The following is a 25,418-nucleotide window of genomic DNA, read 5'->3' as shown; positions in this document are numbered from 1 at the left end:
TGTATTGTACTTAATTGATAGTGTGCGTACCAAGTCATTTTCAGAATGGTTTCAAACAATATCTAGAGCAGTCATTTTGTAAATCATAACAAAACATGTAATTGCAGAGACTTTATTGGTGAAAAAAACCGATACTGATAAAAGTCATTATATTACAGTGACAGATATTCTTGATGTGGTTTGACATATATACATATCCTTAAATATCATCGAAATATTAAGCAATGTGCAGCCAGCCCGCATAGCTCAATCGGTTAGAGCGCGAGACTTGTAATCTCGACATTGTGGGTTCGATTCCCGGGCTGGCCAACTAAAATTACTAATCAGTCTTTCGGATGAGACTTTAAATCGAGGTCCCGTGTATGGGTGCTTAAACACTTGGCACGCTAAAGAACCATGCATGCAGGAGAAGCTTCTGGAATTGGGGCATCTTTCTGTATCTGTAATTGCACTATCCTCCAAAAATCTAAAATGACTAATACTCTTCTGGAGGACTCGCCCATATGGGCAACCGGTGGCGAGTATAAATAAACACAAATACACACACAAGCAATGTGCGCATTTTAGCCCGTGCCCCTCAACAACAACAACAACTCTTATTTTTGGTTTGCAAACTCGTTTTATCACATTTTCAGATTGATCCAAAACATTTCTAAATATGATAGTATTACAAAATCATTAATTCTGTTGATAAATTTACAAGTATAGCCCATGACACATCAAACAGTTGAAATAAATTATCATGAAAATTTAAACTGTAATGAAATTCGGACAAGGAATTTTAACTTCTTCTACTTCTATGTTGATCTCGTCTGTAAATCCGCTGTGCAGACATCAGCGACGAGTGGTGATGTGAAATGTGCTCCATTAAAAAACGTGGGCTAAAAACCTGTCCCCCATGTGCGGCACCAGGCGTTCGAGTTAAAATAATGTGAAAACGTAGTGTGAAGTAAAATCCAACATGTTTGTACACTATACACGATTTTAATAATTTACACATATACGTATGACTGGACAGCAGTTTTAAAACTGTCCAGATTGTCCACAGTTGTGATGTTAGTTGGTAAGTTGTTCCAATAAGGTACAGTTCTTGGAAAGAATGAATGTTGTGTACGCGTTAAGTTTGCAGTGATAAGTGACGAACTTTACCGAGTTTGTGTATCTTGTAGATAGTTGTGGGTGGTATTCAACTGGTACAGCCACCAGGTTATTAAACACTTTATACATAAGAATTAAGTCCGCACACTGACGACGTTGTTCAAGTGTTGGCCATTTTAGGTTGTGTAGCATTGATGTTACGCTAGATGGATTGTAACGATTGAATGGTTTATTCATGACGAATCTTGCCGCGTTCCGTTGTATTTGTTCAAGTTTCTTTGATGTATTAAGTTGTTGGGGATTCCAAATTGGTGACGCATATTCCAGTTTAGGTCGAACCAAAGTTTGATAAGCTCTTTCCTTTACTGTGGTCGGGCAATGTTTTAAGTTCCGTTTGATGAAACCAAGAGTACTAGAAGCTTTTGCTGTGATTGAATCGATGTGTAGGTTGTATTTCATAGTATCTGCTAGTTCAACTCCCAGATATGGATGGTTTTTAACAACATGTAGTGATTGATTTTTCATTTTGTAGTCAAATACAGATTTGTTACGTTTATTTGTTATTGACATGGTTGCGCATTTATCGACGTTAAATTCCATTTGCCAGATATTACTCCAATCAACTAAGGTGTCCAGGTCTTTTTGTAAAATATTATGATCTTCGCTGGTGAGTATGGGTCTATAGATTACACAATCGTCAGCAAATAGGCGAATTGATGACTTAATATCCGAGGCGATGTCGTTAATATATAGTAAAAACAATGCAGGACCAAGCACGGTTCCCTGGGGCACGCCAGATGTTACCAGGGACGGTCTTGATGATTCTCCGTCTACTACTACTCGTTGATAACGACCGTTAAGGAATTCATTAATCCATAAGTTGGTTTCATTACATATACCATAATATTGCATTTTCACAGAGAGACGCTGATGTGACACTTTATCGAAAGCCTTAGAAAAGTCAAGCACCGCCATATCAACCTGGTGACCAAGATTAACACTACGAGCAATGTCATCTGTAGTTAATAGAAGTTGAGATTCACACGAGCGTTTAGCCCTGAACCCATGTTGGTTTTCATGAAGAATGTTCTGGCTGTCTAAATGGTTCATTACTTGCGAAACTATTATATGTTCAATCATTTTTAGAAACAACTGCGGTTAAGCTTACAGGGCGGTAGTTCGATGGTTTGGTTCTGTCACCTTTTTTGAAAAATTGGTACAATGTTAGCGTTTTTCCAGTCCAATGGTACTTCAGATTTATCAATTGACTGTTGGAATAAAGACCGTATAATTGGTGCTATTTCAGTTACACATTCTTTCAAGACTATGATAGGTATTTTATCTGGCCCAGAAGCTTTCTTGGGATTAAGTCTGTTAATACACTTAACAACGCCATTTAATGTAACGTTTATCTTGGGCATCGAGCGGTATGGCGAAGTTCCTTTATTTGGTAGATTGTCCAAAGATTCTTTCGTAAATACTGAACAAAATTGGTTGTTAAGCATTTCTGCTTATGACTAGCGGATTCGGCGATTTGACCGTTGTTTTTCAATGTTCCAATGTTCACGCTGTCTTGTTTACGAGACTTTATATATTTCCAAAAAGGATTTCGAAGATTTATCATTTTCTGGATCTAGAAGATTACTAATGTAATTGTAGTAGGAAGTATGTAATTTATTCCTTACAGTTTTGCGAAGGTCGCCTAAATTTTTTATAGTCACTTGCGTTATTACTTTTTCTTGCAATGTTATATAAGTAGCGTTTTTTCTTAATAAGCCGTTTGATATTCTTTGATAACCACGGTATGTCCGATTTCCCTTTTACAGTTTTCTTCGGTATATATTGTTCCATTGATTCTAATAATATTTGTTAAAAATTGTTCCAGTTTACATCAACTGTGTTGTTATGTATATTACGCAGAAACTCGTGTTGAAATGATAGCACACGATCTTTAATTTTCCGCCAGTCCGCTTTTCTATAATTAAACACGGTTCTCGGCGGTAGTTTGTTAATAACCGGCTTGATAAATGTTGTTACAGATAAGATATCATGGTCACTAAGCCCGATAGGTGGTCCGACTACGTGTCGTTGTATGAGTGTTGGATGGCTCGTAAAGAATAAGTCTAAAATCCTACCCTTACGTGTAGGGGTTCTGTTAATTTGTTCAATAAAACAAGTTGAAGTTATATCGATTAATTTATCACAAAAAGTCTTATCCCTAGCATTTGGCAATGTACATCCGTTATCCCAGTCCACATCTCCGAGGTTGAAATCACCCCCTAGAAATTTCTTCATATTTTTGTATGGAGAAGTACAGTTCGCTTTTAATAGTGAATTTTCAAGTTCATCTAATGTTTCTAAAGTAGCCTTTGGTTCACGGTAGAAAGATCCAACTAAAACTTGTTCGTTTTTATCAATTTTGATTTTAATCCATTTTATTTCACAGGCAGAGTCTAAATCTGAACATTCCTCAGCTTGTAAGCCAGGTCTAACCATTATAATAACACCACCGCCGCGTTTGTTCACTAATTCTGACCGATCTTTCCTGAATATTTGATATTTGTCAATAGACGGGATATTTGTTGGTAAGAGTTCAGCACTCAGATCCTCACTATTCAAATGCGTTTCAGTGCCTAAGATAACATCCGGCGCTTTACTAGCTATAATGTTGTATAACTCCGTTTTCTTATTACGAATACTCTGGAAATTTATCACTTCGAATTTCAAGTGAGACTTATTAACGTGGAGTGATTTAGAAAGTGAACGAATACTATCCACAGATGGGTTATCACTACTTGATTCCATGTCACCCAAAAATGATGATGTAAGCTCAGATTCAACACTACCGGAATGTGTTGATGTTACGTTAGAAATATGTGAAATGTTACTATCCAGATCGGTAGACGGTAGTAATACGCGCGGTGTTGATGCTACAAACGATAAACTATCTCGTTTCAAGGGACGCGAGATTCCTCTCCGAGGTGGGGACGAAGATAAGTTAATGTTTACTGGTGGTACTGGTTGCGTACTGCTAATTCTAGCAGAGTCTTTCACTAATGGTGAGAAAGTATTTTCTAATAAAAAGTCATCTAAGTCAAAAGAGCACACTCTAGATAGGTTTGGGATGCCACAATCATCCTTTTTACAGATCCAAACTACCTCTAAAATATCAAGGTATGCAAGAGTTTCACTACTGATTTTTGCACAGTTAGCATGGTACCAAGTGTCACAGCAGTCACATTGTACAGCTTTAACATTCCAGGAACCAATATTTTTATTACAAATTCCACAAGGATATTTCAAGGTTTTAGGTCCAGGATTAATTTCTATGTCACCCGACTGGATCAATAATAAACACAATATAAAGTTTGTTCCAACATTGTTTTTAATATAACATGCGCTTCGCCATTTGATGGTTCTTGTAGCAATTGCAAGCTTCATGATACTGGGTTTCGAGGGTTCAATCAATGTCTGGAAGGAATTAGTAGCATTTAGTTCGCTAGACAGAGCTATAACTAGTAAAAATAGTGCTAAACATAGCAAATGTAAAGTTCCCTTGTTCTTCATGGGCGCGGCCATTGTTGCTGCGCAATAGGATGCGCGCGCTTGTCGATTTTTGGAATCCTGCGCAAAATGATGCGCACTCAAACTAATGTAAAAGTAGGTGGGTGGGGTAAGGTGGTCGTAATTTTCACCCAAAATTACACGCAAAAGTTACAACAAATTTCAAAAGTTCCTTTTCCAAATGATACTATCGATCATAATCCACGTTTTCAGCAAGTGTCGTCATCTATCTTGCAGTAATTACCATGAAAAAATTAAATTAAATTAAATTTTGTCGGAGCACATTTTTCGAACGCCTGGTGTCGCACATGACGTCATGATTACATGTACATAAGTTAAGAAATGCAACTACAGTGACATATATAGGGTGCTGTTATTCGTGCCATCGTTTTTAATTTGCTTTAATTTCATTAATAGTATTGCGAACATAGGCTTGTTACTATAATGTTTTGCATTAAACTGTTAAAGTCAGTGTATGGTAAAAGAGTTTCTGTTACGGTAACAGACTAATATCTCCGCTTAGTCCTAGAAATACATCAGACATGGGGCGATTACTTGACAATTGTAAATGATTAAATTATGATTATTTGTCAAAATGCTTGATTAAATTAAATTACTGATTACTCCATTTTGACATTGTAATTGATTAAATTACTGATTACTGACAGGAGTAATCAGATTTCATTTATGATTACTGATTACATGTACATAAGTTAAGAAATGCAATGGTTCAACACTATCGTTTTATTGAACATTTCAATACAACAAATGTACAAAAAAATAATCCAGCTTAGTTTTACAGTAATTAATTCAGTCTACATATGTACATGTGTTGCCTCCTATTTACTAAGCTATATTCTCATATGAAACGCAAAGTGTGCATTTAGCTCTCACATTGCCATCATCAGGAATTTTTTCTGGCAATATGAAGTATTTAAAAACAGCAGGCATATTTCCTGCCATGCTTGCGTATTGCTTTCTTTTCAATATGATGAAAATCTTTTTGTACTTGTTGCTTCTACATGGACTTAACAATCCCAAAATGTAACAGAAAATATAACTATATTTCACTTTTTGTCAGTAATTGCAGCTTATATCAGCTCTTTACTGAACCTGTTAAGTCTTCTCAGTAAGTGATAATATACCTGTTATAATTTCACAGCTAAATTTAAGTGGTATAATTGTGACAATCATTTATGTATTGGGTCAATCAGTCAGTGATCTTTTCATCACCTTATTAAAACACAGGTGTCATCAAATCTGACCTGGGTGACTGCATGTAATTCACCTACACTACCTAAGACAATTAGTAGGCATTGACACTGGTACTTTTTTAACCTTTATAAATTATGTATGTTTGTTCAGCATTTTTTTAGCTGAACATGTATTGTTATCATACATGTAATCATTGTGATTACTGATTAATTGGTCATGTGATTGATTAAATTATGATTAAATTACTGGAACAAAATTATGATTGCTGATTACTGTGATTACTCAAAAAATTGTAATCGATTAAATTAAATTCAATTACCGATTACGATTACCCCATGTCTGAAATACATGTATGACGGGCAGCACGAAATACCCAAATATACCCAAATACACCCAAATATACCCAAATATTGCCCAAATATACCCAAATATTGCCTAAATATACCCAAATATTGTCCAATTATACAAAAAATAAATGTTTTATACTAAAAAAGTGCTGTTTTAATCATGAATACAATATACACTTTCACTAAGATATAATCAAACATACCCAAATATACATTTTCCTATCATTGTGTTTTGAACCAAGATACAGTATATGTACTCCATTAAAGCTATTTTTTTAATAACATGGACATTCTTCTTCTATATGATATGAAATTTCAACAAAATTACACCTTAAAAAAGAAAGTGTAGACAACAAATATCATATCTCGAATTAAAATTGCATTCATAAAGAAGCGATATTGTAGATAAGCAAATGTCACAACTTTATTTTCTTACAACATCTTAACTGCCCATTTCAACGGAATGAATGAAAGTTATAGCAGGCTAAGTCATATTATTTTATAAATATTTATTTATTTCTCATTATAATCTATATTTTATACAAACAAAAATAAAAATTGCTATATTTGGGTATATTTGGGTGTATTTGGGTATATTTGGGTATTTCGTGCCGCCATGTATGACATTGCCTTGAGATATATTTTCTTCTTGGCAAATTCAGTTAGACCATCAATAAAATATTATAAGCCTGTATGATCTACATGTAATATATTGGGCTAGAGAGTAAGAGAACACCCACAGTCTAGTGCAACTACACAATAAGATATTGTGCTATTTTGTGTATGCGTGAGATTCAGACCCAAAACAAAAATATCTCATAATCTAGCTTTTGCACATCAATATATTTTGACTAGTCCTCGGACAGGATAAGTTTCAAATCTTTCCTTTTTCAGAATTATCAAGCTCTATATTTTCCCTTCAGAGAGACACAGGTTGTTTTGACATTCAACAAAAATTGTCATAGCCAGAGACATACATGCAGATATCAGTTCTCGAGGTAGGCATCTTCCTAGCCAGTTAAAATATCATGTGTGTTAGGTTAACTTAAAACTTGTAACAAGTGAAGCTTATTAACCAAATATCGATATCAGTAAAATAATACATTTTCTGAAAGCTTATAAATTTGTCTTTGGCTGCAGCTAAAATATTTAAAGTTCCCATTTAAATAAATGATACATCAATTTTTGAAGAGAACTACTTATTAATTTCTGTTGCTGGCTCAGAAGGTATGTTCTGCTATGTTTTTTCTAAGTGTAAGGCATGGAAAGTTTATACCAATATTTTAACAAGCTGCAATAGATAACAGATTTAAAGGGACTCCACTGATGTAGGTCTAGATCAGTAACCTGTGTGCAAAAATTTTAGGTCATTCTCTCTTGCGGTTTATCCAGGATAATTATTCAAAGTGTGAAAAATGACCCAACATTGAAAAGCTTTTCAATTCATATCGGAGTATATTTCTTAATTTTTTGCATACATCTTCATGTTTTAAGTGCTCCAGCTGATCAATGTAAAAATTCAAATTTTATGATTTTAGGCTTTTGAATCTCAGTGGAGTTCCTTTAACTTTCAAATGGTGTTTTCTTTGAAGTTTTAATTGCTACAAAATACCTCATTTTTAGCTCGACTATTCGATAAGAATAAGTAGAGCTATTGTAGTCACCCGAGCGTCGGCGTCAGTGTCGGCGTCTGCGTCGGCGTAACCACTTATGTTAAAGTTTTTGTAATAGTTCAAATATTTTCAAAGTCCATTGACATATGGCTTTGAAACTTTGCACACTTGTTCACCATCATTACCCCAACCTGTAGACAGGAGGAGGTTACTGTATTAAGCATTTTGACAGAATTATGCCCCTTTTTTGACTTAGAATTTACATTCAAGTTTTTGTAATAGTTCAAATATTTTCAAAGTCCATTGACATATGGCTTTGAAACTTTGCACACTTGTTCACCATCATTACCCCAACCTGTAAACAGGAAGAGGTAATTGTATCAAGCATTTTTAGCTCACCTGTCACAAAGTGACAGGGTGAGCTTTTGTGATCGCTTTTCGTCCGGCGTCCGTCCGTCGTCCGTAAACTTTTACTTTAAATGACATCTCCTCATAAACCACTAGGCCAATTTCATCCAAACTTCACAGGAATGTTCCTTTGGTGGTCACCTTTCAAAATTGTTCAAAGAATTTAATTCCATGCAGAACTCTGGTTGCCATGGCAACCGAAAGAAAAAAACTTTAAATATCTTCTTTTGAAAATCCTAAGAGCTAGAGCTTAGATATTTGGCATGAAACATCTTCTAGTGAGTGTCTACCAAGTTTGTTCAAATAAAAGCCCTGGGGTCAAAATTGGCCCCGCCCCAGGGGGTCATTGATTTTCCCTATATGCATATAGTAAAAACTTAAAAAATCTTCTTTTAAAGAACCCAAAGACCTAGAGCTAAGATATTTAGCATGAAACATGTTCTAATGAGTGCCTACCAAGTTTGTTCAAATAAAAGCCCTGGGGTCAAAATTGGCCCCGCCCCAGGGGGTCATTGATTTTCCCTATATGCATATAGTAAAAACTTAAAAAATCTTCTTTTAAAGAACTCAAAGAGCTAGAGCTAAGATATTTAGCATCAAACATGTTCTAATAGGTGTCTACCAAATTTGTTCAAATGAAAGCCCTGGGGTCTAAATTGGCCCTGCCCCGGGGGTCATTGATTTTCCTCATATGTGTATAGCAAAAACTTAAAAAATCTTCTTTGAAAAAACCCAAATAGCTAGAGTTTAGATATTAAGCATGAAACATGTTCTAGTGAGTGTCTACAAAGTTTGTTCAAATAAAAGCCCTGGGGTCTAAATTGGCCCCGCCCCGGGGGTCATTGATTTTCCTTATATGTGTATAGCAAAAACTTAAAATCTTCTTTGAAAAAAAAACAAATAACTTAGGTTAGATATTAAACATGAAACATCTTCTAGTAAGTGTCTACAAAGTTTGTTCAAATAAAAGCCCTGGGGTCAAATCTGGCCCCGCCCCAGGGGTGTCATTGTTTTTAACTATATGTGTATAGTAAAAACTTAAAAATCTTCTTTTAAAAAGCCCAATGAGCTAGAGCTTAGATGTTTAGCATGAAACATCTTCTTATGGGTGTCTACCAAGTTTGTTCAAATAAAAGCCCTGGGGTCAAAATTGGCCCCGCCCCAGGGGGTCATTGATTTTCCCTATATGCATATAGTAAAAACTTAAAAAATCTTCTTTTAAAGAACTCAAAGAGCTAGAGCTAAGATATTTAGCATCAAACATGTTCTAATAGGTGTCTACCAAGTCTGTTCAAATAAAAGCCGTTGGGTCAAAATTGGCCCCGCCCCGGGGTCATTGATTTTCCTTATATGTGTATAGCAAAAACTTAAAAAATCTTCTTTGAAAAAACCCAAATAGCTAGAGTTTAGATATTAAGCATGAAACATCTTCTAATGAGTGTCTACAAAGTTTGTTCAAATAACAGCCCTGGGGTCAAAACTGGCCCCGCCCCGGGGGTCATTGATTTTCCTTATATGTGTATAGCAAAAACTTAAAATCTTCTTTTAAAAAAAACCAAATAGCTAGAGTTTAGATATTAAGCATGAAACATCTTCTAGTAAGTGTCTACAAAGTTTGTTCAAATAAAAGCCCTGGGGTCAAAACTGGCCCCGCCCCAGGGGTGTCATTGTTTTTAACTATATGTGTATAGTAAAAACTTTAAAAAAAATCTTCTTTTAAAAAGCCCAATGAGCTAGAGCTTAGATGTTTTTGAGCATGAAACATCTTCTTATGGGTGTGTGTGTGGGGGGGCTATATACAGGTGAGCGGCCTCAGGACCATCATGGCCCTCTTGTTTTTTTACTATCAAGCACTAAGAATAGTCGAGCGTTGCTGTCCTACCGACAGCTCTTGTTCACTTTTTGATAGGCATGAGTGATATCTCAATGAAGTAAATAGGAGCTGCTTATCTCTGTTATCTACATCTCTGTCAGTGTCACAGCGAACAAAATGCTATTGCGGTTGAAAACATGGGCAGAAAATATTACATGAATTTTGGCAAAGTGAATAAAATGCTACTGAATCAGCAATTTCAGTTCCATTTTGAATCTCTTTACTTGAATATAATCTCATCTCGCTTATCTTTAATCACATAACACTGCCTTGAGTTTGAAGTCTGTTTTGCAGTCATTTGCATGTGTTTTCTTATGTCTTTGTTAAAACCACTGGTGTTATGTTGTTTTCAGTTAAAAACAGATGGATGCAAAAGAGATAAAGACACTTCTTAAGAATGCTCGAGAGGCCATCAGAAAAAAAGAATTCAAAGAAGCCTTAAAACATTGCAAGGTATGTCATATATTTTGAAGCATTGATGTTTAAGTTATACATGTATATAAGTAATTGTGACCATTCATTATATTTGATTTCCTGTATTTCCCCTGTATTTGGTTGTGGTTGTGTATTGACCTTTTCCTGAGACAGGCTATTAAAAGTATAAAAGGGATACTATAAATGTGGTGGTGGAATGGCTGAGTGGTTCATGCGTCAAATTAGTAATCTAAGGATCAATAGCTGTGGGTTTAGACCCCATCTGAGGCAAGCCTCTGTTTCCTTGAGCAAGAAACTATATACTCATTGTTTCGTACTGGTTGGTTTCAGAAACAGATTTGAGAGTGTGCATATAAGCTAATAGCTTCCTACATAAACAAACTAAAATGAATTTGTTTAAAAACATTATAAAAATGAGCAAATTATATCAATAATGAGCATTGAAATTGTATTGCAAAGGAAACTAAATATTTTTTAGCAGGTTGTCTTGATATTATATAGCAGGGCTTTTCACACAGATTAGGGAAGGGCCTTCCCTTAAATTTGGAGAAAAAAATAACACAGTACAATTTCAAAATAGGAAGAAAAATCTTACATGTAGTACTAATTGAATTTTGCAGGAAAAATAGCTTTGATTTGAAAGAAAGTTTCTACACATACATTTGTATGTACAATATATAGTAAATACTTCTTTATATGTAATTTCTTTCTATGATCTATTCACACCTGATACTCAGTCTCTACTATGTTGCAGTAATTATTTAAGGTACCATATACAGTGTACATGTATATAAATCATAATTGATGCAGTAGTCAAGTTACAAGCAGAGCTGCATCAGTACTAGGGGTGTAGTACTTCAGTATCAGTACCAGTACTTGGCAAATTATGCAGTACCATTACCAGTACCAGTACTAGATTTTAGCTCGGTACTGCAGTACCAGTACTTTTTTTTTTGGTGAAGTAATTAAGTATCAGTACCATTACTTTTATATATTCATCAAAGTTTGAATAAATACAGTGTCAAACAAATAATTGCAAATATTATTCAGCAAAGAAATAAAATCATAATTTACTTTAAAGTTAACATAACATATTTACAACTTTATAGTTTTAACATACTTTTACAAACAATATTTACAACATAATTATTATATTCATGTCATATCTAATTGTTCAGTAACCAGTCAACTGTATAAATACAATGCAAACATCTTTCATGATTGAAAACACAACAGTCTTTTGTTGCCTTTCACACCTTCACACCTCTGTTCAATTAATACCGAAGTAAATAACAACTTTTTATGGTGCTAACAATATCACTTTTTTCACTTCAAATGGGATTATTTAGAATAGAAGAAATTAATTAGTGTTTATTTTGCTCTTTTACTAGTAAATACAAAGTAATAAAAGATTTTAATAAGGATATTTTAGGGTAAAGAGATATTGAGTCTGTTTATCTTAATTTTATTTTTACTTAAAGTCTTTGGTGCTTTTTATGATGAATACTATGTTAACATTTGAAGGAATATTGCAGCAAATTATCTTTAGATAACTTCCAAGGTATGAAAAATATACAATCTGTCAAAGACTTCAACTCGGGACCCTGGAAATCTTTACAAATCTGCAGTTGCACCAGCCATGCCTCACTCTGGATTTACACATTTGAGCTGTGCCATGACAAAACCAACATAATGGGTTTGCAACCAGCATGGATCCAACCCAGCGTGCGCATCCATGCAGACTGATCAGGATCCATGCTGTTCTCGATCAGTTTCTCTACTTGTAATAGAGTTGGTAAGCGAACAGCATGGATCCTGATCAGACCGCGCGGATGCACAGGCTGGTATGGATCCATGCTGGTCGCAAACCCATTATGATGGTTTTGTCATGACGCGGCTCTTTTCCATCCAAAAAGCAGTCAATGATGTTATCTGTTCTTCACCTTGACTTTGATTAATTTCTTTTAGCATAGTGTTTTTCTTCTCTAAAAGAGGTTATGTACATTCAATACATTTTGATTTATAATTTTATAGGCAATATTATCTGAGGATGGAAACCACTTCATGGCCCTAGTGCTGATTGCCGTTGCTGCAGAAGGTTTAGAACAATATGATCAAGCATTGAAGGCATACAAGCGTGCAATAGATTCTGATGATACACAGTTATTAGCTTGGCAGGTAAATGAAACATCCCTAGAAAATTTGTTATAACCTTACATGCTAGGTAGGTCTTAAACCACAAGTAAAGTTGTCAAAGGCTGCCCTGGCAGGCAAGTCAAACACCACAAGTTAAATTGTTAAAGGCTTACATGGCAAGTAGGTCAAACACAACAAATAAGTAAGTGTGTGTATTTGAGTTTATTTATACTCATGTCCTCCAGAAGTGCAACTGGTTGCCCATATGGGCGTGTCCTCCAGAAGAGCATTAGTCATTTTAGATTTTGGAGGATAGTGCAAGATACAGATTTAGAAAGATGCCCCAATGGCAGAAGCTTCTCCTGGTTCTCTATAGCATGCCAAGTGTTGAAGCACTCGTACTTAAAATCTCATCCAAAAACTGATTAGTGATTTTAGTTGGCCAGCCCGGAAATCAAACCTACAATGTCAGGATTACAAATTTCACGCTGTAACAGATGGAGCTATGCGGGCTGGCAGTAAGTATAACATTACAAACAGGAATTACTAAGGCAAGCAAAGCAGGTAGATCATACACCATAAGTAAGATTGTCAAAGACTAAAATGCCAGGTACATATATGTCAAACACAACAAGTTCATTTTCAGAAGACTGACATTACAAGGGAAGGCAAATACTATTAGTGAAATTGTAAAAAGCTGAAATACAAGGTAGGTCAAACACTACAAGTAAAATTGTCAAATACTGACATTGTCATAGGTCAAACATCACTATTATTCTGACTCTAGGTGATTAATATAAGTCCTATAAACTTGTTTGGTAATTAATGAGTTTGAACTGTAGGGAGTAAATGTAGGGAGTAAATGTCGGGAGTAAATGTCAAACATAAATATATTTACTGGTTGATTATTTGTACTACAAGATGAAATGATATGCACCACAAGGAAACTTGTCGACAGGTGAAAACAAGTGGCACATTGTGCCAAACACAAAACTAATTGGCAGGTAATTAGATTTGTAAGTTGTTGATAAGGCAACTACATGTAATGGTCAAACTTTACTGACAGCTTAAACATTTATAGCATTTAATGATCATTTTTAATTGGAGCTTTACATAAACATGTTTTTGATTTATTATTAAATGCATACATTCTGCAAAAAGATGGTTTCTAAGCAGCTTATTAATAATTAAAAAGTTTGATTCAATTTCTTAAAGAATTATTTATGAATTATTGGATCCTCCCACTTAAAATCAAAAGGAAAAAACAAAACAAACAACCCCATAAAAACTATAAAAAACACATTTGTAAAAATTAGAAATTCTATCTTTTCAAAATACCCCTGATAGTATACATGAATATCTTTGATAACATAAAAATCATGTAAGTTGTATGTTACAGGGTTTGTGCAGTTTCTATGAAAAGAATGCAAGCGCTGAATTTGTTCAAGATCAGATAGATGCCTATTTGAGGATGGTAGAGTTCCTTGCCAGGTACATCAAAAAATGCTTATTTTTTTATTGATTTGTTTTTAGCTCACCTGTCACAAATATCTATTTCACGCGTTTCGTTAGTAAAGCATGAAATATCTTGTTCTATTCGTACGTGTAAGTTTTAAGTAAATGTAAGTTGGTCAGTACTTGTGCAACGAAGTTTTACCTGTTTGATAGTGGTAGTATTATAAAGGTTTATAGTGTATGAAATATTCATTCTAACCAGACGATTCAGTTACAAGCAACTTTAAATTCGTTTTTACTGCCGGTAGACCACGTTTTAGAGCCCATGCTGGCAAAATGAACTTCTTTCAAGCATGGAAGAATGATATCTTTTCCAAATTGGCAGAATTTTGAAACCTCTCAAAAAGAATTCTCTCAAGCTCAAATATCGAGGATTCATCAGGGTTTTGCGTCGAACGAAAGTTACACTTTCCGTAAAAAGGGGAATGAAGAGCAACACAAGGTCAACGTGCGTGTCCTTGACACGTTGAAGGAAGCTGATGGTTACCTTCAAGACGCTGTGAAAACGGTTCCATGTGAGGAAATTACTTCAGCGCAGAGAAAAATAGTCGAAGGTCTGAGTTTGAAAAACAGAATTGACGAGGAAATACAGCAGAGTGGAATACAACATGACTGTTTCGATGATCTTTCCTTTAAGATGGCTTCTTTTTTAACACAATCGAAAAGTAACAGTACTGTCACCAAGTATTATTCTTATTTCAAGAAATGGGAACATTTCATTAGTTCAAAGGGCGGATTATCTATTCCTGCATCTCCAATTCATATAGCATTATATTTAACAGATCTTATTGACAAACATTCGCCGAATTCTGTGATTTGCAATACTGTGTATAGTATTAAATGGGCTCATTCGTTAAAGAATCTACCCGACCCAACAGACAATATGTTTGTGATTAACTTAATGGAATCTTCCAAACGAACACTTTCAAAGCCTGTTATTAAAAAGGAGCCAATCACATCAGACGTTTTAATAACTTTATGCGAGAAAATACTGTCACTGCAATGATGTGCTAGTCATTCGGGATCTATCAATGATTTTACTACTTTCTCAGGTTTTTTGGAGGTTAAATGAGTTAAGTTATTTGCATTGTAATGATATTCAGTTTTACGACAATCATTTTTCTTGTGTATATCAGAAAAAGCAAGACTGACCAGTACCGACACGGTAATACAATCGTTATTTCAAAGGGCGTATCAGTAGCATGTCCGTATAACATGATTAAAAGATATTTTCAAAATTACAGGTTTGTCAGTTTCGGATGACAGCTTCATGTTTAAAACCGTGTTTTAGATCAAAAGGGAAATGTAGTTTTATACACAAAAACAAATCATTAAGTTATACTAGGGTTAGAGAATGTTTGGTTTCTAGATTAAAAAGAGGTTGTTGGAGATTCGATCATCGGTTAACATTCTCTTCGCGCTGGGGGCGCTACCATGGCGGCTAACGCTGGCGTTAATGACAGGTGCTGGAAGAGGCACGGACGTTGGAAAAGGAGAAAATAGTAAGTACGGGTATGTGTCGGACTCCTTGGAGAGGAGATTGTATAGTTTATAATGTAAAGTATTAGTCAGTACTTGTGCACGAGTTTTAAGTGCTTGATAGTGTAGTATTTAAAGGTTTATGTGTATGAAATATTCATTCTACCAGACGATTCAGTACAAGCAACATTTTCTAGTAAAGATAATAGGGTGGAAATATATGCATATGCATATAATGTTTTTTAATTGTCGTAAAACATTAGCTGAAAATGTAAAGGTAAAAATCAGACTTTATACATACATGTACATCAATCGTTATTGTATAAGTTAAAATCAGATTTTATGCATGTATCAATTGTTATTATATAATCATTAAGAAACATCTTTTTTCTTTTTTGAAAATTGGTAGTAGGGTTTTGACAATATTTTAGAAAATTATGTTTTTTTTGAAGACAAAATAAATATGAGTATAATTTTTCTTTATATGTGTATTGGCTATAAGCACTTATATGATGCTATAAGGTTGTTGAATTTAACTGTTTTATATTATTCATACGTAAAGATGTTTACAATAATAATTAGATAAATCTATTTATGGTATTCAATGACAAGATTTGTCATAATGAATATTGAATAAGCGATGTTCATAACTTTATATCCACAAGGAATGAGGCCCGACATTCAAGCGATCTGACATTTGACAAACGGGCACAGGTTTTTCAGAGACATTTCATTTATTTTAAATGTTTTTGATCTCTGTTGTTTTCCTGGGCGAGTCGGTTCGCATACTTAATATTTTTGTCTTTCCTTTCCGGCGTAATTAATTTTCAAAACAGTTATACACAGACTAGTCTTTGTGTTTTTCTCTTTTATTTTTAAGAAAAGAAGCGTATACATTTACTTGAGATCTCGTGGATATTTGGTTATATTATTTTTTGCAATATCAAAGCTGCTTAGCTTCATTAACTGCTGTTGAATTTGTTCCTCTCTGCAAAATAAATCGCACGTCTGGTATTGCATTTATGTTTTTGTTATTTCTTTAAACGAATGATAGTGAAGAAAAGACGTGACAGGGTGAGCTTTCGTGATCGCTTTTCGTCCGGCGTCCGTCCGGCGTCCATCCGTCGTCCGTAAACTTTTACTTGAAATGACATCTTCTCATAAACCACTAAGCCAATTTCATCCAAACTTCACAGGAATGTTCCTTTGGTGGTAACCTTTGAGAATTGTTCAAAGAATTTAATTCCATGCAGAACTCTGGTTGCCATGGCAACCAAAAGAAAAAACTTTAAATATCTTCTTCTAAAAAACCCAAAGAGCTAGAGCTTAGATATTTGGCATGAAACATCTTCTATTGAGTGTTTACCAAGTTTGTTCAAATAAGGGCCCTGGGTTTAAAATTGGCTCCGCCCCGGGGTCATTGATTTTCCTTATATGTGTATAGTAAAATCTTAAAAAATCTTCTTAAAAAAACCCCAAAAAACAAAGAGCTAGATTTTAGATACTAAGCATGAAATATCTTCTAGTGAGTGTCTACCAAGTTTTTTCAAATAAAAGCCCCTGGGTTAAAATTGTCCCTGCCCCAGGGCCTAAATACAGGTGAGCGATCTCAGGGGCTCTTATTACCCTGCACAATGAAGTTGTAAGGTTGTAAGGGGGATATACTGGAAACATCTTGTCCGTCGGTCCGTCTGTCGGTTTTTCCTTGTCCGCCCAATCACTTGAGATTCCTTTGGCCGACAGTCTTCATATTTAGCATGGAGGTTAGTCATGATTAGTAGATGACCCCTATTGATTTTGGGGTCACTGGGCCAAAGGTCAAGGTCACAGGGGCCTTGACTTTAAAAAGCTTTTCCGCCCAATAACTTGAGATTCCTTTGACCCACAGTCTTCATATTTGGAATGGAGGTTAGTCATGATTAGTAAATTACCCCTATTGATTTTGGGGTCAAAGGTCAAGGTCACAGGGACCTTGACTTAAAAAGCTTGTCCACCCAATAACTTGAGATTCCTTTGGCCCACTGTCTTCATATTTGGCATTGAGGTTACCCATAATTAGTAGATGACCCCTATTGATTTTGAGGTTGCTGGGTCAAAGGTCAAGGTCACAGGGGCCTTGACTAAAAAAAAGCTTGTCCGCCCAATAACCTGAGATTCCTTTGACCCACAGTCTTCATATTTGGCATGGAGGTTAGTCATGATTAGTACATGACCCCTATTGATGTGAGGTCACTTGGTCAAAGGTCAAGGTCACAGGGGCCTTTACTTAAAAAAAGCTTTTCTGCCCAACGACTTGAGATTCCTTTTGTCAACAGTCTTCATATTTGACATGGAGGTAAGTCATGGTTATTAGATGACCCCTATTGATTTTTGGGTCACTGGGCCAAAGGTCAAGGTCACAGCGGCCTTAACTTTAAAAAGCTTGTCCACCCAATAACTTGAGATTCCTTTGGCCCACAGTCTTCATATTTGGCATGGAGGTTAGTCATGATAAGTAGATGACCCCTATTGATTTTGGGGTCTCTGGGCCAAAGGTCAAGGTCACAGGGGCCTTGACTTAGCAAAAGCTTGTCTGCCCAATAACTTGAGATTCCTTTGCCCCTCAGTCCTCATAATGGCATGGAAGTTAGTCATGATTAGTAGATGACCCCTATTGATTTTGATGCACTGGGCCAAAGGTCAAGGTCACAGGGGCCTTGACTTTAAAAAGCTTGTCCGCCAAATAACTTGAGATTCCTTTGATCCACAGTCTTCATATTTGGCATGGAGATTAGTCATGATTAGTAGATGATCCTTATTGATTTTGGGGTCAAAGGTCAAGGTCACAGGGGCCTTGATTTTAAAAAGCTTGTCCACCCAATAACTTGAGATTCCTTTTGGCCCACTGTCTTCATATTTGGCATTGAGGTTAGTAATAATTAGTAGATGACCCCTATTGATTTTGAGGTCACTGGGTCAAAGTCAAGGTCACAGAGCCTTGAATTGAAAAAGCTTGTCCGCCCAATAACTTGAGCTTCCTTTGACCCACAGTCTTCATATTTGACATGGACGTTAGTCATGATTAGTAAATGACTCCTATTGATTTTGAGGTCACTGGGTCAAAGGTCAAGGTCACAGGGTCACAGTATTCTTATGTTTTAACTCAATGATTTAAACAACAACGAGCAGCTTATACTTAATTTTATTGATGTAATCTGTTTAAATATAAGTGTTATAAAATGATATATAGTACAAAATCTTGGGAACAGGGCAGGTTTTGTAACATAAAATATAAACAGTGCATTTTATGATTACAAAAAAAACTCACCAGTTTTATCATATCATAATGTTCTTGTAAAATAAAAGATGAAATGCTTTATTGATATAACCTATTACAGTCAATTTATCAATGTAAACAAACAAAGTTTGCATTTTTAGCTTGTCTGTTTAGAAAAAAAATCAAGGTTTTTTTATTGCTGAATTGTAGTTGGTGTTGTTGTCATCAAGGCACAGTTGATACACTGAGCATAATTAGAGTGGCATTATTCTTAAAGGTATTCTTTTGGAGTTATGTCCCTTTTTGACTTTTGTCAAATTTGCTTATTAAGTAGAATGATTTCAAAACTGTGAATAATATCAACATGAAACTTGAATACTTGATTATCATCACAAAGCACAATTGTATGACCAGGGGACATTATCCATTTAGGAATTATGTCCCTTTGTTATTGATAGCTGTTGCCTTGAATAAGCATTAAAAATGCTTGAGGTACTCCTGTTATTCAATGTATTCCCAGCATTACTGGTACTTGTTTCCTTGTTTTTCACCAAACCTATTATAAGAATACAACAAGAGGATTGCTTAAATCATTTATCACTCATAACATAAAAGTTTAACATTAAAAAAAATTCTAACAAAACTTAAAACATGTGTTGTGCTAATATTTCAGAAGAATGGATGATGCAAGTTTTTTTTAATATTGAAGAACCGCTGACATTGTTTGATTTAATTCAACTAAGTTTCTGTTCAAGTCCATGACAGGTTATGGATGTGAAGGAAGTTGTCAATTTTTCGATCACAAGCATAACAGCTGTAATAAAGCTTCTTTGTTTCTCCACACCAACATACAGCCACTGGAGTCTTCAGATCCTGCAGCACCACCTTTCCTGTAGAACAATCTCCTGATATCTCTTCTATAACATTTCTCATATTATCACACACAAAGACAGTACCATCATCTGACAGTGATATTCCTCTAGGAAAACTCATACAACTATATCTACCAATTACATCACCTTGCCAGTTTAATTTTGTTACTGTCTTCATCCCACAGTCAGATACATAGATAGAACTTCTGTTACATGCAATATACCATAGATCTTGGAAAATATTTTTTCCATCAATTGTTGTCAGTATAGTGCCATTCATATCAAAGGTCTGAATTTTTGCATGATGAGAGAATGACACAACAAGTTTAGCTTGATAACAGCTTATACCATGACATTTCCCATCAACCTTCACAGTGTGCTTCTTTATAAGTTTGTTTGATGAGATTGATATAAATTGTATTGTTTGTTTGTTTGGAAGTGTGACAGCAAGGTCAGTACTGGTTACCGTGGTTATATCCCATGGTTGATCATGTAGTTGTAGTTGATCAGACACAGATTGGCTACTGGTATCCACCATCTTTACAGCTTTGTTGCTGCAATCAGTGATGATAAGAAGATCAGGAGTCAGCAGAGTAGTTCCTGTTATAAAGCACTCATATTTATCTTTTGATGTATTAACACAGATTTTTCCCTGATGTGAAGATTGTCTAGACTTTACTTGTACAGGTTGACATTCTGTATTAAAAGTTTTCTGTGTCAGTGTACCCAGCGACTTCTCTGTTTTAAACAAATTTAACATTACATCATTTGGTTGAAAGTTGTGCTCTTTGATATAATATGATGAGAGTTTTAGTTGTTTTCCCTCCATATCTTTGATTGTTTTCTCTGCAAGTTTCAAATCAATGAAGAGTTTGTCAGTTTGTTTTGTTCTGTTGAGCTGTTTGACTTTGTCTGATGAAATCTTCAGAGATTTGGTTATATCTTCACATGCTCTTTCTACTGCTTTCAGATGTTTGTTGTTTTCTTGTTCTATGACTTTAGCTGCATCTTCAGCCTGTCTCTCAAGTTCATCTAGTCTTTGGTTGATTTCTTGCCGAAACTTTTTAATGTCTCCTATGACATCTTTGAGAGAGCTGTTTGATTTGTGTGTCATATTCTTGACATCTTTTAATATCTGTTGAAATTTGTCAGAAGTGGTATTTAATGCATTCAAGATAACTTGATATTCTTTGCTGTCTATTATATCACCAGAAATGTCTGGTATATAGTTCACTTTGCAGGATGAAGCTTGATGATCAAGGGTAACACAAACACTGCAGAGAAATTCTGTATGATCAAAGCAGTAGAACTTGATAATTTCTATTGGATGTTTACCACATGGCAAGGTCAAGTCATCCGACAGACCTGTGTGATGGGATGTTGAGGGTTGCTGCAAAACTTTAGGCATACTTGTTGCATCCAGAAGTGTATGCTTTTTGGTAAACTTGTTTATCCTATGGGCTGTAAAGCATGTGTTGCATAGATGTTCCTTGCAGTCAGTGCAGTAACCATGGGCAGGGAGTGTAGTTCCTTCCTCGTCACAAGGCTGACAGTAAATTTGAAGATATTCATCTGATGCCATGGATGTTGTTCATGAAGAAAATTGTTTTAATGCTCTCTTTCCTGAGACTGCCATGTTTTACCTAAAATGTTTTAGAAAAAAAACTTCTATGTATTGCATGATTTTCAAATGTCCTTCAGTGAGTACATAAAACTTGAGATTCATAGATGATTTGAAACAATGGAAAAGTCTAATTAATTTCTAATTTGACCACTTTTGATTTTCGAGTCGCAGGGCCAAAGGTTAAGGTCATATCAACTGCTGTCAAAACAGTTTTTGACTAATAACTTGACAATAAAGGGGCTCTTGGTTTCTGACTAATAACTTCACAACCCTTAGGCTCTTGGCCCTCAAATTTCACATGTGCATTAGTCTTGACTTTTAATGATTTTCAGGCTGAGAGGTGAAAGGTTAAGGTAACTGTGACCTTGTATTTTAAAACATTTTCCATGTCGTAGTTCTGTTTATATTTCTTTGTTCAATGCATGCTTACTAACCACCTCTTCATACCATTACATAATCAGTTTTTTTTTACTTTTCATATCGGTAAAAAGGACAAAATTAAAAAGAAAACTACTTTTTTATCCTAAATCAATGTAGACTTCTTGTCAAAATGGTTTTTGACTAATAACTGGACAACCAATGGGCCCTTGGCACTCAAACTTCATAGAAGCATTGGTCTTGGTCACTTCATGGCCTCTTTTGATTTTTGGGTCAAAATCTAAAAGGTCTAAAATCTTAAAGGTCAAGGTAACATTGATGCCAAAATGGTTTCCAACCAATAATTCTAGAACCCATAGGCCCCAACTGTAACTCTGCTGTGCCTAATTTTTGAGTAATTGCCTTTTTAAAAAAAAAATCACACTTTGTCCAGGACATAACTCTGTAACTCAATCTGACTAAAGTTCAGATCTACTTATTTCTTCCATGTAGATTTGATGAAGACTGTGTATGTTTCGCCTTCTTAATAATTTGGATTTCCAGAGAAAGCTATTTTTAGCCATGCAATCAAACCTGTTTTTACAGATAGGCATTAGAAGAAGTATCAAAATACCGTTATCCGTGGAAGTTATTCAAATTGTTGATTTTTGTTAGAAAAACATGTTTGAAGTATTTGTTAACAAATAAACTTAAAATGATAGAGTAAATTTTTAATTGGCAAGACTGTTTTGCAAGTTTACCTGTCAGCTATATGGACAATGTCATGTTTGTTCTTGAAATCGTGAAAATTACCATCTCAGTATTGGTTCTCCAAGGGTTAAAATTAGAAACCACATTGCTTTCAAAATAATGAAAGCTTGCTGATGATTGGTTGTTTGAAAGACCACAAGAAGGTGACTGCCTATGGGTGAATGTTAGATCTTAATGCTAATTTTGCAGCTGACTTTCATTAGATTGCTCTGAAACTGCAAGAGATATCAACAAGAAACTACTCCTCTGTGACCAAAACCAATTTAGGGGAGCATCACTGTGTTTGACTGGCTCTTGTTAACTTAAAACTGTACATCTGATGCTTAAAAGTGTATTTCAAACATAATTTTAATATTTAGATATGAAGAATGAATAATACTTTATTTCACTTTAAAGTATCCACCCATGCAAAACAGATGAACAGAATAACAAAATATGCAATGTTATAACATACACAATTTTTAGCTCCTCATTTCAAAGAAAAAAGGCGGAGTTATTGTCATGACCCTCTTGTAAGCAATTAGCATTAGTGATGGTCCGATTGTCGCCGCTATCCGATTATAGATTGGTATGTTGATAATGTCGCCGACATCGATTGTGGTCGAACAGAATCGATTGTCGCTTAGTGTTAATTTTTTGAATATTGAAGGACCCGCTACCCGTGATAACTTGGACATGGCTAAAGTTGTGTGCAAGCTTTGTGGTAAAGGATATGCAAATAAAGGTGCCCCACCCGTATTAATTAAAATCGGATTCTGATACTGTATTTTACTGTAACAATCTTCGTTACTCTGTCCATTTACAATGTTAAATGGTAAATTTAAAAGGCTTCTAAACTGATATTTACCATGACGCCGTTTATGGTATAGCGATTCTGTTATTAAAAATGAAATAAAACAATTAAATTTTTTATGTGAAATGGTAACTTACATTTTTATTCCTGATCATGCATATTACATTAATTTATTAATCACATAGATACATTTTATCAATTATTGGTAGCAGTAATTAGTTTATTATAATTTATATGACCATGAATAGTTCCCACAGGAATAGGAACCCTGAATCTCAAACTTTCCTTAGTTTAACCATATTTATTTTAGCTCGATTGTGAAATAGGCACTTAAATAAAAATGCTGGCAACAGGGACACATTGATTTTTCTGAATATGAATAAGAAGATCATTACATGTATGTAAACTGTGTCCTGACTGAAGAATTTGTATTTTGTAATAAGTTAAAGAGACAATTAGATAAAAACATTAATTTATATTAAATAAAAGTTATAATGATTTCTATTTTCTAGTTAGTTATGCTGAAAAAATATTCAGTCCGATTATTCCGATTAATTGATCGGAGAGCCTGTCCGATTGTTCCGATTAATCGATTATGAGTTTGTCTCCCGATTCCCAACACTAATTAGCATTAACATTAATGTGGACATTGGTTAACCTTTTTGTCAAAAAATATAATAGCTTATTATTCACTTCAAACTTGGTGTACTTGTTTATTGTCATGAAAAGTCAATATTACTTTTCAAAAGGGCAGATAATCCTAAAATTATTTTATAACCAAAACAATGGATTCACTTTAAACTTGAAATTCTAGTAGACTATCAAGGGCAGGTAAGTCTGCTAATCACATTTGCAGAATTATACCCTATATATTTCTGTTGATTTTATTGAATTATATAGCACTGAGTAAAGTAGATTGCTCTAACCGTCCACAGACAAGTCTTGTTACAAATATAAAAATAATTAAAAGGCATGAAAAAAAAAGTCAAGAAGTTTTATCAAATTTTTGTGTATCAAGATATATTTAACTTCCTTTTTTAAAAAAGCATATTAATAAGATAATAATGCTGTTGCCTTTAGAAGACAGTCATTTTTTGTAGACATTTAGAAATTAAATAGAAATAAAGTACCTTGAAAAAAAGTATTCCTCAAATTGTTTCACAGTTTTTAAACGGAAATGTTTTGCTGTTGATATTGGATACGTGGAATTTGATCGTTTTATTTTTAACTTCCAATGATAAGAAATTTACAAGTTTAAACCATTGAGGTATCAGTTGTTTATTTAGTTGATAAAGAGTCTCTTAGTGTATGAGAAAATTTAAAATGAGAATTTTAGCGTTGTGGTTTCAATCAGAACATAAAGTCCTGATTTGTGAAAATGATATTAAAAGGACCGTTTTTAAAACAGTCAAACAGTATTTAAATAGGGTGGAAGTTCAGCAGGTTATTATCCCCCGCCAAAAAGGTGGCGGGGGATATAGAAATAGTCTCCGTCCGTCCGACCTTCCGTCCGTCCTTCCGTCCGACATTTTTGTCCAGAGCATAACTCAAAAGGCCTTTGAGATATCATTATGAAACTTCATAGGTGCATAGATCTAACTCAGGAGGTGTGCAGTGCACAAGAATGATAACTCTACCTTTTATAATTTTTGAGTTATTGCCCTTTGTTATTTTTCAAAATTGATTTTTGTCCAGAGCATAACTCCAAAAGCCTATGAGATATCAACATGAAACTTTATAGGTGCATAGATCTCACTCAGGAGGTGTGCAGTGCACAAGAATGATAACTCTACCTTTCATAATTTTAGAGTTATTGCCCTATGTTATTTTTCATACCGAATTTTTCACCCGAGTGGAGCATAACTCACAAGTGTTTGAGATGTCAACATGAAATGTCATAGGTGGGTAGATTTTATTGAGGAGGAATGCTGTGCACAAGAATGATAACTCTTTCCTGTACAATTTTTGAGTTATTGCCCTTTGTTCTTTTTCATACTATTTTGTCCGGAGCTTATCTCAAAAATTATTTGAGGTATCAACTTGAAACTTCATAGGTGGATGG

At 34.8% G+C, this 25,418-nt stretch overlaps 2 protein-coding genes across 6 annotated transcripts in view; one reads left to right on the top strand and one right to left on the bottom strand.

Moving 5' to 3' along the window:
• LOC132721913 (uncharacterized) overlaps nucleotides 1–24,588 on the bottom strand; it is a 78,343-nt gene extending 53,755 nt beyond the window's left edge. The window contains exons 1-2 of one of the 2 annotated variants that reach the window (XR_009624541.1): nucleotides 24,487–24,588; nucleotides 19,052–21,454 (exon numbers count right to left, since the gene is read on the bottom strand). Coding sequence is in view for 1 of the 2 variants with exons in the window: in XM_060706290.1 (XP_060562273.1) it covers nucleotides 19,690–21,393 (1,704 nt within the window). In the remaining variant the exon portion in view is untranslated. Of the gene's footprint in view, nucleotides 1–16,755; nucleotides 21,455–24,486 lie in introns of those variants that run through there. The other variant, XM_060706290.1, reaches the window with a different exon arrangement.
• LOC132721909 (superkiller complex protein 3-like) lies at nucleotides 430–14,231 on the top strand. Of its 4 annotated transcripts, none has more exons than XM_060706288.1 (5): nucleotides 430–605; nucleotides 7,119–7,254; nucleotides 10,472–10,571; nucleotides 12,588–12,731; nucleotides 14,089–14,231. In XM_060706288.1, exons 3-5 carry the CDS (start codon nucleotides 10,482–10,484, stop codon nucleotides 14,209–14,211), a joined length of 357 nt encoding a protein of 118 aa, XP_060562271.1. In that variant the 5' UTR covers nucleotides 430–605; nucleotides 7,119–7,254; nucleotides 10,472–10,481; the 3' UTR covers nucleotides 14,212–14,231. The 4 variants fall into 4 exon arrangements, with proteins under 4 accessions (XP_060562271.1, XP_060562268.1, XP_060562270.1 ...); XM_060706285.1 differs by having other exon boundaries at nucleotides 436–605; nucleotides 7,119–7,222; XM_060706286.1 differs by having other exon boundaries at nucleotides 543–605; nucleotides 7,148–7,222.
• Nucleotides 24,589–25,418: the final 830 nt, after the last annotated feature.

Source organism: Ruditapes philippinarum, unplaced genomic scaffold, assembly GCF_026571515.1.
Source record: "Ruditapes philippinarum isolate M1 unplaced genomic scaffold, ASM2657151v2 ctg2353_1_1_1_1, whole genome shotgun sequence".
NCBI classification, from domain to species: domain Eukaryota; kingdom Metazoa; phylum Mollusca; class Bivalvia; order Venerida; family Veneridae; genus Ruditapes; species Ruditapes philippinarum.
The sequence above is the reverse complement of the archived record's forward strand: the minus strand, read 5'-3'. Positions and strand labels throughout refer to the sequence as shown.

Coding starts and splice junctions, on each gene's coding strand:
- LOC132721909 (XM_060706288.1), top strand. CDS start 10,482: ATGGATGCAAAAGAGATAAAGACACTTCTTAAGAATGCTCGAGAGGCC. Junction 10,572..12,587: donor AAGCCTTAAAACATTGCAAG/GTATGTCATATA, acceptor ATAATTTTATAG/GCAATATTATCTGAGGATGG. Junction 12,732..14,088: donor CACAGTTATTAGCTTGGCAG/GTAAATGAAACA, acceptor TGTATGTTACAG/GGTTTGTGCAGTTTCTATGA.